The 14,305-nt window shown below is 39.4% G+C and overlaps 2 protein-coding genes across 5 annotated transcripts in view; one reads left to right on the top strand and one right to left on the bottom strand.

The window, feature by feature from the left end:
• AMIGO3 (adhesion molecule with Ig like domain 3) overlaps positions 1-14,305 on the top strand; it is a 245,955-nt gene that overhangs the window by 66,819 nt on the left and 164,831 nt on the right. The window lies entirely within an intron of this gene.
• The window catches only part of CDHR4 (cadherin related family member 4), a 44,586-nt gene that overhangs the window by 20,523 nt on the left and 9,758 nt on the right, over positions 1-14,305 (bottom strand). For 2 of the 3 annotated variants that reach the window (XM_058172723.1, XM_058172722.1), the window contains exons 3-11: positions 13,455-13,639; positions 12,069-12,228; positions 11,609-11,700; positions 11,209-11,304; positions 10,776-10,879; positions 8,825-8,958; positions 3,421-3,604; positions 2,403-2,550; positions 1,745-1,847 (exon numbers count right to left, since the gene is read on the bottom strand). In XM_058172723.1, coding sequence (XP_058028706.1) covers positions 1,745-1,847; positions 2,403-2,550; positions 3,421-3,604; positions 8,825-8,958; positions 10,776-10,879; positions 11,209-11,304; positions 11,609-11,700; positions 12,069-12,228; positions 13,455-13,639 — 1,206 coding nt within the window. The remainder of the gene's footprint in view (positions 1-1,744; positions 1,848-2,402; positions 2,551-3,420; positions 3,605-8,824; positions 8,959-10,775; positions 10,880-11,208; positions 11,305-11,608; positions 11,701-12,068; positions 12,229-13,454; positions 13,640-14,305) is intronic. The other variant, XM_058172724.1, reaches the window with a different exon arrangement.

The following is a 14,305-nucleotide window of genomic DNA, read 5'->3' as shown; positions in this document are numbered from 1 at the left end:
ACCGGTAGCAGAAATTTTGAGCAGTTCAGAGAACTGGCAAATACCACCTCTGGCTGGCCCCATAGTGGGGTGGGAATAGAGATTTTGCAATATCCTTCCCCCAGGAGTGGGGAGGGAATGGGGATTTTGCAGTATCCTTCCCCTGGAGTGGGGTAGGAATGGAGATTTTGCAGTATCCTTCCCCTGCCACACTCACCAAGCCATACCCACCAAGCCACACTACGCCTACCAAGCCACGCCCACAGAACCAGTAGTAAAAAAATTTGGATTTCACCACTGCTCCGAACACTTCCTGTTTGATATAATTTTATTATTTCAATTGTATTAATTTTTTAATGGATTTGTCAAACATACATCTTGGTAGTCTATCCTGGGCTTTCTGATTGATCTACTTTCTATGGGGGAGGACACTGATCACATGTAGCTGTTGTTTGCCTATCACAAATTTACTTAGCAATTGTCTCCAGTCAGGCACCAATGCATGATTCCCATCAGTCTCAACACACTGCTGCTTTTCAATTGCTTCTTTTGGTCTCTAAGATGCCTTTACATTAATATGCTGGTAACTGCTTCTGGGCAAACTAATAACTGCCCTATTTTACTTTCAATAGTACTGAAAAAAAGTATGACTCTGAACAATGACCAGGAAAACAGGAAGGTGTTTGTCAAGAAAAGTATATGATCTATTAGTCACTCAATGTGAAGCTTGATTCAAACAAATTTTTACTTCTCATGCTTAAATAAATCTCCTTATTTGGGGGAAAATATATTCTTTAGTAATTTAGTCTGTAATTTCAACTACCCTGATACAAAGTTTTATTTTGTTTTTGTTTTATATAAATGGCAGGAAATTTCACAATAGTATATTGGTTAGCTTTGCTTTTCTGCATAAAATTACGTTAACCTAATCTTGTGTAGTTTCTTCTCCGGTAATATTGAGCTGTAAACTAGGGTATACAAAACTTTTGCCAAACCAATTCTTGAATACAGCTCATCTGTCTGGAACCCACACTGCATATTGGACATTAATACAATTGAACAAGTCCAGAGATATTTCAAAAGAATAGTCCGCCACTCCTCTGCTTGCAACAAAATACCTTATGCCACCAGACTTGAAATTTTGGGCTTAGACAACTTAGAACTTTGCCGTCTTCGGTCTGACCTAAGCATAGTACATAAAATCATCTGCTACAGTGTCCTACCAGCCAATGAATACTTCAGCTTCAACCAAAACAATACAAGAGTACACAATAGATACAAACTCATGGTAAACCGATCCAAACTAGACTGCAGAAAATACGACTTCAGTAACAGAGTGGTCAACACCTGGAATGCACTATCTGACTATGTGGTTTCTTCCCCAAATCCCCAAAACTTTAACCTTAGACTGTCTACTCTAGACCTCACCCTGTTCCTAAGAGGTCTGTCCCTGTCCTAATGTTTTCTTTTATTCATACCCTTTACATGTATTTATAATTATGTTTACACTTGTATTATGTTTACACTTGTATAATTATGTTTACACTTGTATCTGTCATAAAATACATGCTTGATGAAAATAAATAAATAAATAAATAAATAAATAAATAAATAAATAAATAAATAAATAAATAAATAAGCAAGCTATTTATGCAGCTATGCATTGGGGGAGATATCTTCTAGAATTCTTCCAGGTTTCTTTGACTTCATCAATATGCAGGAATGACAAACTTCAAATAGTGCTTTTTAGCAATGTGGTACTTACTGGTTTGTGCAGGACTTCCTTCATCTATCACTAGAATGGCAGCATTGTATTGAAAGTTACGAGTGGCCATACTTTCTGAATCACAGTCCAAACTGCTATTTACCTATCAGACCACAGGATAGAAAGATCAGGAGAAAGAGGACAGAAGTTGCCTTTAGTTATTAACCCATGGCAGAAAAGCTTATGGTATCTTCCAGTGGTGAAATCCATTTTTTTTACTAATGGTTCTGTGGGCGTGGCTAGATGGGCATGGTGTGGCTTGATGGGCATGGCAGGGGAAGGATACTGCAAAATCCTTATTCCCTCCCCACTCCTGAGGGAAGGATATTGCAAAATCTCAATTCCCACCCCACTCTGGGGCCAACGAGAGGTGGTATTTGCCAGTTCTCTGAACTGCTCAAAATTTCCGCTACCGGTTCTCCAGAACCTGTCAGAACCTGCTGGATTTCACCACTGGTATCTTCTATAAAAGAGAGATCCTTAGTCAGCTAAGATCCAAAGCTCCAATCAGGGTCCTCTTGAGCTTTGTACTAAATGTACTGTTCATTTAAATGTACATTTCCAGTACTGCTCATATGAATTGTTATGGAGGAATTTATTCAAGCCTTCCCTGATATATATACATCAGCAACTGATGTTCCATTCCAAAGACTCACACCTGAAAATTTGGGCCATCCATTTTGAAGCTATAAGGTGGGTCCTGGTTGACTATATTGTATGTCAAGCTGCTATTGATATTCTCTGGATCATAGCAAGACAGAGGCAGTATGGTGCTCCCAATTAAAAAGTCCTCTGGAACCTCAGTCCTGGAATTAAGCAAAACTAATCACAAGAAGAAGAAAACAACAAGAAAGTAGAAAAAGAGATTTGAAGGGAGTAAATATATCCACTTTCTCCTCTCCCATTGATTTTCAGAAGTTGCTCTTAAAAGACAGTTTTTAAAAGAAAAGGTAGAACTTCAAGATTTCCAACTGGGCCACTAATTTAGTTTTGGTTTATGAGGTCAAAAGATATGTACCTTGGGTTCTGATTTCTCCAAACCATTAGCCCACAGTTCAGTAGTGGGTCTCAATTTCATTCGCTACCAGTTCACTCGTGGGCACGTGCGTGCACACAACGCTTCTGTGCATGCGCAGAGACGACCGGGTGGGTGGGCGGAGCCTGCCACCACCACTGCTACCGGTTCGCCCAATCTGGGGCAAACGGGTAGCAACCCACCACTGTCACAGTTAATGAAACTTGTGTGACCTCCAGTTTTGTTGGATTACACAATCAAAACCACCACAGTTCCTGGAGAAGATGAGCTTTAATTGATTAAGGAATTTACTTGGATCTATTTACCTTTAAGTAATCCTAAACTCTCTTCCCACTCAGCAATCTAACTCTAACAGATCTAACAATCTAACAGAAATAATAGCTCTCCTAATCACCTGATCTACCACACATGCATGAAAGTTAGACACCCTCAAATTGATTCTATTACTCTATGTCAGGGGTGTCCAAACTTGGTCCCTTTAAGACTTGTGGACTTCAACTCCCAGAGTCCCTCAGCCAGCAAAGCTGGCTGAGGAACTCTGGGAGTTGAAGTCCACAAGTCTTAAAGGGACCAAGTTTGGACACCCGTGCTCTATGTTATCTTGGCTCAAGCAACCACAATTTCCTTTGCCGAGACGTACACAATCACAGCAGGAGAACACAAGGGTCCTTCCAAGTTCTCCTGTTTCACAGTAATGTTGACAGTGATGCTGGCATGATCAACATGGTGGAACATATTGTAAGCTTTCACCTCCAACTGGGTGTCGGCTAAGCTTGGATTCTTTTTCAGATCTAAGTAGTATGTGGTCCTGATGATGCCTGTTTCTGCATAATTACAAAAATATTGTTTTATTAAGAATTTTAATTACATTTGGAAAACCGTACACAAACTAAACTTGAGAAAGAGAAGAGAATGGAAAGTAAGAATAAAAGTGGAGTTAAAAAATAAAAAGAAAGAAGCAAAGCAAAGAAAATACAGGTAGTCCTCAACTTATGACCACAACTGAGCCCAAAATTTATGTTGTTGAGTAAGAAATTTGTTAAGTGAGTTCTGCCCCATTTTATGACTTTTCTTGCCACGTTTGTTAAGTGAATCATTGCAGCTATTAAATTAGTAATACGGTTCTTAATTGAACCGGTTTCCTCATTGACTTTGCTTCTCAGAAGGTCACAAATGGTGATCACATGACTCTGGGACACTGCAACCATATTACATGTGAGTCAGTTTTCAAGAATCTGAATGTAAATCATGTGATCATAAGGATGCTACAACGGTCAATATGTGAAATAAGTCACTTTTTTCAGTGATGTTGTAACTTTGAACGGTCACTAAATGAACTGTTTTAAGTCGAGGATTACCTGTATAATAAGGAAAAAGAAAAAAAAATAAACACCAATGAACAAAGTTAATAACTCTTCAATGTTTATACACAGATACCTCTTTTTTTCATATCCCATCATTTAGCTCAGTGGTGGGCTACTGCCAGTTCGGACTGGCTTGGGCAAACCAGCAGCTGGCCCCACCCACCTGGCCTGGCGCTATCACGTCCTATATAATTGCCGGTTTTTCGATGTCTCGTGCATGCGTGGAAGGCCCACACTCACATTTTCAGTTCCGGACAAACTGGTTGTTATAACCGGCAGCAGTCCACCACTGCCTTAGCTATATGCAAATTCATTTTAAAAAATGAGTTTTCAATCCTGGTGTCATTAATAAGCTCATAAAGGGTTCCTAAACAAAAAAATAATTTTAACCTTGATTATATAAACAACTTTATATTCGTTCCTTTTACTACTAGCAGTCTTAATTCAATTAAATATTGCCATAGGATTTTATTTCTCTTCAATTCTTTTTTATCCTGTCACACAGATTTCTTTAACAAGCCTTTTGTAGATCCAATAAGAAAGCATTTTTCAAGTCATTCTCTTGGTTCATCATCTGTCCTTTTCTAAATTGTTCTCTTGGTCTGCCATTTGTAGTTCCACATTCTGTACTTTGTCTTAGATCAAATTTCTGATCACATCTGTTGTTCCTTCATTAACATCTTTTAGACACAGATTACCTATAGAAGCAGACATTGTTACTGACACTGTTGATATTCTAGTTACTAATTTATGGATTTATTCTTCAAAGATCTCCTTTAATATTTCTGAAGATAATGTTTTGTATCATATTGTAAGTCCCAGTATTAATTGACATCTGTGTTGTTTGCCTCCTGCTTAAAATCTTTAGTTGCCTCTAGTGCAGGGGTGTCGAACTCGTGGCCCATGGGCTGGACACATCACGCCCAACCCTGGTTTAGCAAAGGAGAAAAAAGTTGTGATATGTCACGATGACAACGTGATGCCGCGAATTTGACACCCCTGCTCTAGTGTCTAGTTTCTAAAATCATAACTTATCTTTTATCTCACTTCCAACTGCAATAATCAAAACAACTGTTTCTACAAGAAGTTGTTATTTTTTATACTTGATTCCAAAATCTAATAGTAAAAGTCAATACTTCAAATTTATCTGGACCCCTAATCCATCTGTACAGTAACTTTCTTACAGTAGATCAAAATCTTATTTAGCTTTTTGCTGTTTATTTCAAATTCTTTAATCTCTTCATCTTGTAGTTAATTTTTGTTTTGTTCAGAGTTAAAAATATGTTTTCCTGATGAAGACTTCAAACCTGTTATTCCAAAGATCTCTAATACTGTAGCATTAGAATAGTTAATGCAGGTAGTCCTTTGACTGACATTCATTTAATGACCATTCAAAATTACAATGGCACTTAAAAAATTAATTGATTATGATTTTTCACAATTATGACCATTGCAACATCTCCATGTGATCAAAATTCAGACACTCGGGCTTATGGAGGCTCATCTTTCAGAAATAGATCAAAAATTTAATGAAATGGAGAAAGAAATACTGGATTTTAAAGATTTGGTGGAAGAGCAGAGGAGGGAGATGAAAAAATTAAAGGAATCAGTTACCCCATTATTGTTATCTAGCACACAGACAGAAGAAAGACTGGATGAATTTAACCAAATTAATTTAGATTTGCAAAGGAAAATAGATGAAGTTCAAATTAATCTGAATTTAGAAAATAAAATAGACGATATTCAGGTTAAGGTTGATAAGGCAGATGAAGAAAGGGTTATATTACAATATAAATTAATGGAATATGCTATAAGGGTGAGAGGATTAAAAGAGTGTAAGGAAGAAAATTTGAAAGAGATTTTTATTCAGGCCTTTGCTCAGATAGAGGGAGTGGAACCAGAAGATTTTGAAGTTAATATTGAAAAAATTTATCGTGTTAATTCTTGGTGGGCAAGGCAGAAGTGTTTACCGAGAGATGTGGTTATTTATTTTACAAATAAGAAGATTAGGTATGGAATTTTGCAAGCATTTTATAAAAATAAATTTCAAATATTAGGACAAGATATAATAATGATGAAGGAAATTCCTCCTAAAATGTTAAGAAAGAGAAAAGAATTTGCCTTTTGGTGGATGAGTTTAAGAAACATCAGATATATTTTAGATGGGAGGTTCCAGCTGGTTTAACAGTGAATTATAAAGGAAGAAAGTATTTTCTCAATACAATTTGTAAAGCACGAGATTTTTATACTAATGTATTAAAGATTGGGAATTCTTTATTAATAGATGTTAAGTTGAATGGTGAATAGATGGTGGAAAATGTAAGACAGAAGAAGGGGAGGGAGAATGTTTAACTTTATTATATATGATTATGGTTAATTTTTGTAAATGATTTATTGTGGATATAAATGTGTAATTTTAGGGGTACTATTTGATATATTTAAGGTATAAAGGAATAGGAAGATGGAATATTGTTTAACTTTGGAGGATAGATAGTAAAATTTAGGAATTTGGATTAAATATTATATTTAAGAGATGGATGTAATGTTGTTATATGGCTAATTAGAATGTAATTGTTATAATAGATATATTTTGGATAAGTTATAGGTGTAATTTTAATAATGTTATTTGATATAAGTAAGGTAAAGTGAAGATTTTAATTATTACAATTGATATATTGGATATTTGTAATATTATTTGTTGTATATAAATGTTAAAGATGTGAAAAGATGGACTATTGTTTACCCTTGAAGGTTGGACAGAAAAATTAAAGAAATTAAGTTGGAAATATGAACTATTCTTGAGAGACTGCTTAAGGAAGAAAGACATTTTAGAAGAACCCTTGGTGAATATTGGAAGATGGAACGTTGTTTTGATATTGATTGATGAAGGTTGGATATTAAAAACTATGTACTTTATTCAAGAACAAACACTAACTCAATCGGAAATTTCTGAGAACTCTAGGAGTGGAATGGTCTGATATATAATGGATTGGAAGAAAAGTATCTTCTTTGTCTCTGGAAGGGGAGTGGAGGTTTTAAGGAATGATTATGGATTATGATTTGTGCTATATTTTAATTTTTGTTGTTAGTTTCATACCCTGTATTCGGTTCTCGGAAGTCCCGGGGGGTGGGGGGAGGAAGGGGAAGAAAGGGGGAGGGGATAGAAAAGGGATTGATAGTTAATGTACAAAGATGATTGAAGATGTATAATTAATGTAAGATCGGAGCTGCCAGGCTACCACTTCAGAATGATGGGAAAGAAGGAAGTAGAAGAGAGAAGGAGGTAGGAAAGAGAAGAGGAGGAAGAGGAAAGGAAGGAAGAGGGATAGAAGAGGGAGAAGAAAGGAGTAGGGAGGAAGGAGGAGAGGATGTAGATAAGAGAGGGGGAGGATGGTTGTGGAAAGTAGAAGAAGGTAGAGAAGGAGAGTAAAAGGAAAAGGAAGGGGGTGGTGACCGGGCAGATCCGATTAATTGTATATGATGGTACATTAAATATGTTATTGGATATGTTATTGGATAAGAATGTTAAAATAAAACTTTTTTAAACAAAAAAAAAATTCAGACACTCGGCAACTGGCATGTATTTATGACTGTTGCAGTATCATGGGCTCATGTAATCACATTTTGTGACCTTCTGACAAGCCAATGGGGAAGCCAGATTCACTTAACAACCATGTTATTAACTGAACAATTGCAGTGATTAACAACAGTGACAAGAAAGGTCACAAAATACAGCAAAACTCAACAACTATCTTGCTTAGCAAAGGAAATTTTAGGCTCAATTTTGTGGTGGTAAGAGACTTGCAGGCAAATTCCAAAAGTAATTGGAAACTTAGTGTCCTTTAAAAGCTCTTACATGGTTGTAAGCAAGATGGTTGATCTTTTCAATTCCTGGTACTCAAACACAGAAGACTGCTGGTCTCCTTGCGAGAAGCAGCCATATGGGCAAGCCTGTCGTCTCCTTATCTGGAATGGGTCCAAGGAACCAAACTCACTGGCTCCTTGGTCCTTACCACTTGCTTTTACTTTTGTTGCTTTTACAGAGCTGTTTTCAGTTCACCATACCTCCCCTGGAAGCCCTACAATGGGGTGTCAAACTCAAGGCCTGGGGGCTGCATCCAGCCCACGGGGTACTTAGATCTGGCCCACGGGGCCATCCTAGAAACAACAAAGGACCGGCCCACGATGCTTCTGCCAGCAAAAATGAAGCGGCCTTCCCAGACTCTGTTTTCAGCTATTTTCAGCTATGACGGCCTCCTGCAGCTGTTTTCAGCTATGACGGCCTCCTGCAGCCCTCTGCCAGTGGAAACAGAGCTTGGGGGCTGCATGCGACCCATCTGAGCTTCATTTTCACTGGCAGAGGGCGTCAGGAGGCTGTGTCAGCTGAAAATGGAGCTCAGGAGCCTATTTTCGCTGACAGATCGCTCGGGCCACCACAGATGCCCCCAATGTGAGTGACGTCGTTGGCCACACCCACCCTGGCCATGCCCAACCTGGCCTCCGAGGTCAAACACAACCCTGATGCAACTCTCAATGAAATCGAGTTTGACACCCCGCCCTATAATGAAGGAAGATTGATTCTCAGCCTCTTGAAGGCAAGAGGGCTGAGAATTGAAAATCAGCTACTGGAGACTTCCTGAGATGGTGTGGATGCTATGGCTTACCTGGGGCTTTCATTACCTGGTTCAATGGTGAAATAGTTTGTGATTGGGGAGATGATCTGGTAGAGCACAGATTCCCCACTCGCTCGAACCTGTATGACGTCGAACAAAGGTGATACATTTTCTGGTATTGAACATGCAACTGATGATTCCCTGGATCATGAAGGCAAAAGGGTAAATAACTCTTTCTGAATCAGGAGTCTATCAAGTGCGGTACTGTTTACGCCCTCTACTTGAAGTAAAAAAAAATTAGTTATATGGTTACATGGGCACAAAAATATAAATATTGACGAGGATATATCCTGAAGTAAATCTGTCCCCATACATGTCTTCCTCAGAGTTCCAAATATATGTGGTTAATGTAATGGTGTTGTCGTGTCCCACTCCTCCGCTGACGGCCGGGTCAGGGAAATCCGAATCAGGCTTGCCTCTGCAGCTCTGCCCAAAGTCCTAGCAAAGTCCTCAGAGCAGGCAGGAGACCAGTAAGTGGCTTCAGCAAGATAAGTTCGACTTTTGCCTGACTCAGAGACTGCCAGAAAGCAGATCCTTTATATAGGCCATGGGGTGTGGCTCCATGACTCAGCACTCATTAAGGCCTGCCCCTCCCTTCCTTCTGTTGCCTCCGCCTATCCAATCTTCTGATGCGAGGGTCACACCAATTAGCTGTTGGTAATAAACCCTCCTCAGGCTCACATGCTGTGGAGGAGGGGGAGGGGTCTAGCTGCTCCTTTTGCCTGGGCATGGAGTCAGGGCTGGGGCAGGGAGATGCTCCTTCTTCTGCAGTTTGTGTGGGCATGGAGCCAGGACTTGAGCCGGGAGGCATACATTCCTCAGTGTTCGGGAGCAGGTAAGAAGGCCCCGGCTGCTCTGAGGGTGGGCAAGACACAACAGGTGTTTGGTTGAACTACAAGTATGAATCATACTCCAGTCTGTTCAATCTATGTGACCTAGACCTATGAGGTAGAAGAGACAGGGAACTTGTTCTTATACTAGACAATAGAAAGAGGATCAAATCTCCTCATCCCCTTTCTGCAGTGCATTCTAGATCTACAATTTGATCTACACGGCAGGGATTTCAGAAAATCTCAGTAGAAAACATAACATCTCAGGAGTTCCAGAAGTGTGTAACTTGATTCAAGCCTTGGCTCTTCCAGTTCTTTCCCCAGAGAAGGGTATAAGTCATGTACGATGGATGGAGACTAGATGATTCCTCATGTGCTGGGGTTTCCATTAGTATTAAGTGGCCCTGCCTCAGGCCATGCATGACTGAGCAGACAGAAATTTTAAAGATGCCAGCAAAGCATCATTTTGAGCAGTGCATCTTCAAATTCCAATACATGTAATCTTCAACTTACAACCATGTATTTAGTAACCTTAAAAATTTACAACGGCATTGAAAAACATGATTTATGACCAGTTTTCACTCTTACGGCCATTGCAACATCCCTGTGGTCACGTGATCAAGTTTTGGTTGCTTGGCAACTGGCATGTATTTATGATAGCTGCAGTGTCGCGGGGTCATGTGATCACCTTTTGCAACCTTCTGACAAGCCAAGTCAATAGGAAAGCCAGATTCACTTAACAACCATGTTACTAACTTAACAACCGCAGTGATTCACTCAACAAGTGGCAAAAAAGGTCATAAAATGGGGCAAAATTCACTTAACAACTGTCTTGCTTAGCAGTGGCAATTTGGAGTTCAATTGTGTTTGTAAGTTGAGGACTACCTGTAAGTATCACAGAGGATTCTGAGATTGTACTGTAGGATCAGGTGGGATGTCATGTGACCAGATCTGAAGAGTTAATTATTCTATAACGTAATTCCAGTTCTGTGCCATTCACAGCAAGGGATTCTGTAGTAATGTATGTCTTTAAAAAATATAATAGGAGAGGAGGATGTCTATTTGCTGGCAACCCAACATGCACATCTAAATATCACCATGTCTTTATCCCTACCTCCACCAACTTACCTGAAACTGACTTTGTTATGGTAAACAGGGTTCACCTGGATAGACAGAGGCACTTCACAACTTATTGAAGTAGCATCCTTGATCACAATTTTTAGTGAGAATGTCTGCAATACAGGAAAGGTTACTTGAATCCAAGAGGCCCAATGAATAAGCCTACGGATCCACAGAAGCCTTAGAAACAGATAATTCTCTGAAATCATTGGGAACTGTGCAATTAGAAAGGTCCAAAGGCCTGAAACAAGACATGTGGAAATCAAAGTCCAGTGGCAAAATGCTGATGAAGACAAGAGAAGCTCCCTGCAGGCATGCGATTCTCCTTGGGATTGTTTGGGATATGACAAGAAAGCCATAGAGTAACATGGCTTGAATGGACTCCGATTATTTCACTGGGATTCTAAGCAGATATATGTGCAAGGCAAACAATAGCACATACCTTGCCAGCTTGTTCACGAGTGAAACCTGTGGCAGGTACCTGTAGGACTCCTTCTGAAGTTACGACAAAAGGTAAAGAAGAATTCTCAACGGTGAACTGTGGGAAGGGAAGACAATGTGGTGATTATAGAGTAGGCAATACCCTCCGCTTGTTACGCCAGCCACTGAGTCTCACCCTGTCTGAGTCACCCTTCAAAATGCCAGCTCCCCTCAGATGATCACCTCATCTTACATCAGGGGTCTCCAACCTTGGCAACTTTAAGTCTGGAGGACTTCTTAGTCTTAGATGATCCACGGGAAGTTTTTCCTCTCATTTGCGGATAACAATTTGTCCCTCCTTGTGATCACAGAGCTTTTCTCAAGCACACGTCTGCTTTCTTCCTCCCAAACATTGCACTTACGGTCAGTTTGCCTGTGCCCCGCCTCTTCAAGACAGTTGTGTAGATTGTTTCTCCAGGTCGAGCATCCTCTGAAACTTGTATAGGCAACCGTCCTATGATATAAGAGAGATTGGGAGGGGGGAGGGGAAACAAACACAGTAGTGAACTGAACATGGCAACATGGGCAAACTGAGGTTGAACAATCCCTTGTTTCAGGATTATGAGACCTTTTGGGCTATTCTACTACCGCTACTCTACTCTCTCTTCTATTCTGGGTCAAAATAATATTTTGCTACCCTGTGCTGATCAGGATCTGCTCCATGTTGATGGAAAATTCAATGCATCCCACTGACAACTGACTAATCCCCACCTCATCCAATTCCACTATAATCTTATGTTAAAATGTTCTTCATTAAAGCACTTCTATCTTTTGCCGAAGGTGGCAAAACTAACTTAATCAAGGAAGCTGCAGCATTCTTACCTATGTCAGTATATCCTTCATTGCACACTAATCTCTTTGTTTCATTAACTTGAACGAAGAGTTGAGCATCTTTTGTCTCTCCTGTACAATTTGCGGTGAACGTTAAGGCATACAGATTCACCACTCTAGCATCTAGAGCAGCACTGGGACTAAGTCTCACCTGGGAATCAAAAGAAAGAATCTTGGTGTGATTCTTAAATAAGCATTAGAACATAGTAGAGTTCACCAGCCTCTTCCCTCCCCTATACATCTCTGAGGGTATCTCCACCAAAGGACTGTCACAGGGGTGAAATGCTACCGGTTCAGACCGGTTCGGCCGAACTGGTAGTGATGGCGGCGGGTGGTTTGGAGAAACGGTGGTGACAGCAGCGTGAAGCTCCTCCCACCTGTCCAGTCGTTGTTACTTCCTGGTTTTAACCAGGAAGTAACCTTTTTTTTATCCTCTGCGTATGCACAGAAGGGTTTGTGCATGCCGAAAGGGTCCAAGTGCACATGTGATGCGTGCGCACGACGTGTGCATTTCTGAACCGGTAGGGAAGGTAAGTAGATTTCACCCCTGGACTGTAAGCCACTTCAAAAGCAACCCTGGATCTCAATAATTTCTTAACATCAGCTGTGTTTATTTATTTATTGCTAACTCAGTAACGTGGTGTTGGGATGATGAAGATTGTATTAACCTTATAATTCATTCTTTCAGTTCTTCGAGATTACTGTTAATATGCACATCGTTCTTCATCAAGTACTGCAAAGTGATTTACAGAACGAATATAAAATATATAAAACCAAGAATTGTAAAAAAACAACAACCCGTACAGTCAAATGCCATAGTCAGCAGTGAACCTATAAAAAAAAGCCACTCACATGAATAAATAGATAAATATCTTAATTCATAAAATGTACTATTGAGAACTACATCATGCACTTTGAACATAAGAGAGTTCCAAAGTGAGGATGAATACAAATGAAGGAATTCTTATTTAGATTACCATTATCCACGGATAACATCATAAAGAGAGCCTCTCCTAAGACTTTCTCAGCATTGGAAGAGGCATTCTTTACTAAATCCACCACTCACTTCTGTTCTGCATTGGAGCAACAGAGCCACAATCCTTTTCCCAATCTTGTCTTCTAGTTGCCACCAAACCTGAGCCCTCAGATTTGTTGGACCATAAGCCCTTTTTGGGATTCTCCAAATTGTAATCTGAAAACTTCAGAGCGCATAGGGTTGAAGGAAGCTGGAACACTTAGTAGTAAGAGTCCAAACTGTTTGTAAATTATTAGAAAAATGCCAGATATCACTTAGCATTTCCTTGGCCATCAATACAAATACTATTCCTCAAAAATCATTCTAAGATATATTGGGCTGACCTATATTATCTTGTTTACCTGATAGTTGCCAGCAGATAAGATAAGATGTTCGAAAAAAGAGGAAACCGGGGTGACAGTCTTGAGGGATATCTCAGGCACATCGCTTGTATTTGTGCAACTGACAGAGAAGGTAGTCACAACTGAATTTGGTTCTGCAGTCTCTTCCAGTTCCACTGTTTTAGGAAGGTCTCTGAATTCGATAGCTAAGAGAAGGAACAGCGGAAGAATGTTGGTCCTATGACACCACTAATGATAACAAGGACCATCTGCTAAGAACTGCTTCTCCCTAACAGCAACTTTGGTCTGGAATGCTCTTCCCGTTGAAATTCATGAAGCACCTATTTCTTCATCCAGCCTTCCGTGTATATAGCATTAATGTTCGATGGAGGGTTTTTTTGGTTGAGTCTCCTTCATCAGCACTCTCTTTTTTAAGTGAAGATGCTATGTTTTACTGTTTAATGCGCTCATACTCTCTTGCATTTTAACTGTGGATTGTAAGCTTCTTGAGCTTTATAATAATGAAAAATACATAAAAATAAATAATGGAGCAAAAAAGAAAGAAAATAAAGAAATCCTTGCTAATAAAAGATAATTTTGCCTTCAATTATTTATTTCTAAATAAATTTTGTTTTTTTAAATAAAAATGAGTTACTTTTAATTTAATAAAGAGGAGCTACTTTATCCTATACATTACTTTCACATTCTTCTTTTTGTCTTTCAATTCAAAAAATTCATATATAATATTTAAGAACAATAAGATGACTAAGCAGAAATGGGGAACCTCTGACCCTCTTAATACAGCTGGATTACAGTGACCAACAGAGAGGCCACATAGTTCAGCCACATCTGGAAGGTTATTCAGTTCCTCT

This window comes from Ahaetulla prasina, chromosome 2, assembly GCF_028640845.1.
Source record: "Ahaetulla prasina isolate Xishuangbanna chromosome 2, ASM2864084v1, whole genome shotgun sequence".
NCBI classification, from domain to species: domain Eukaryota; kingdom Metazoa; phylum Chordata; class Lepidosauria; order Squamata; family Colubridae; genus Ahaetulla; species Ahaetulla prasina.
This window is presented reverse-complemented; position numbering and strand designations above follow the sequence as displayed.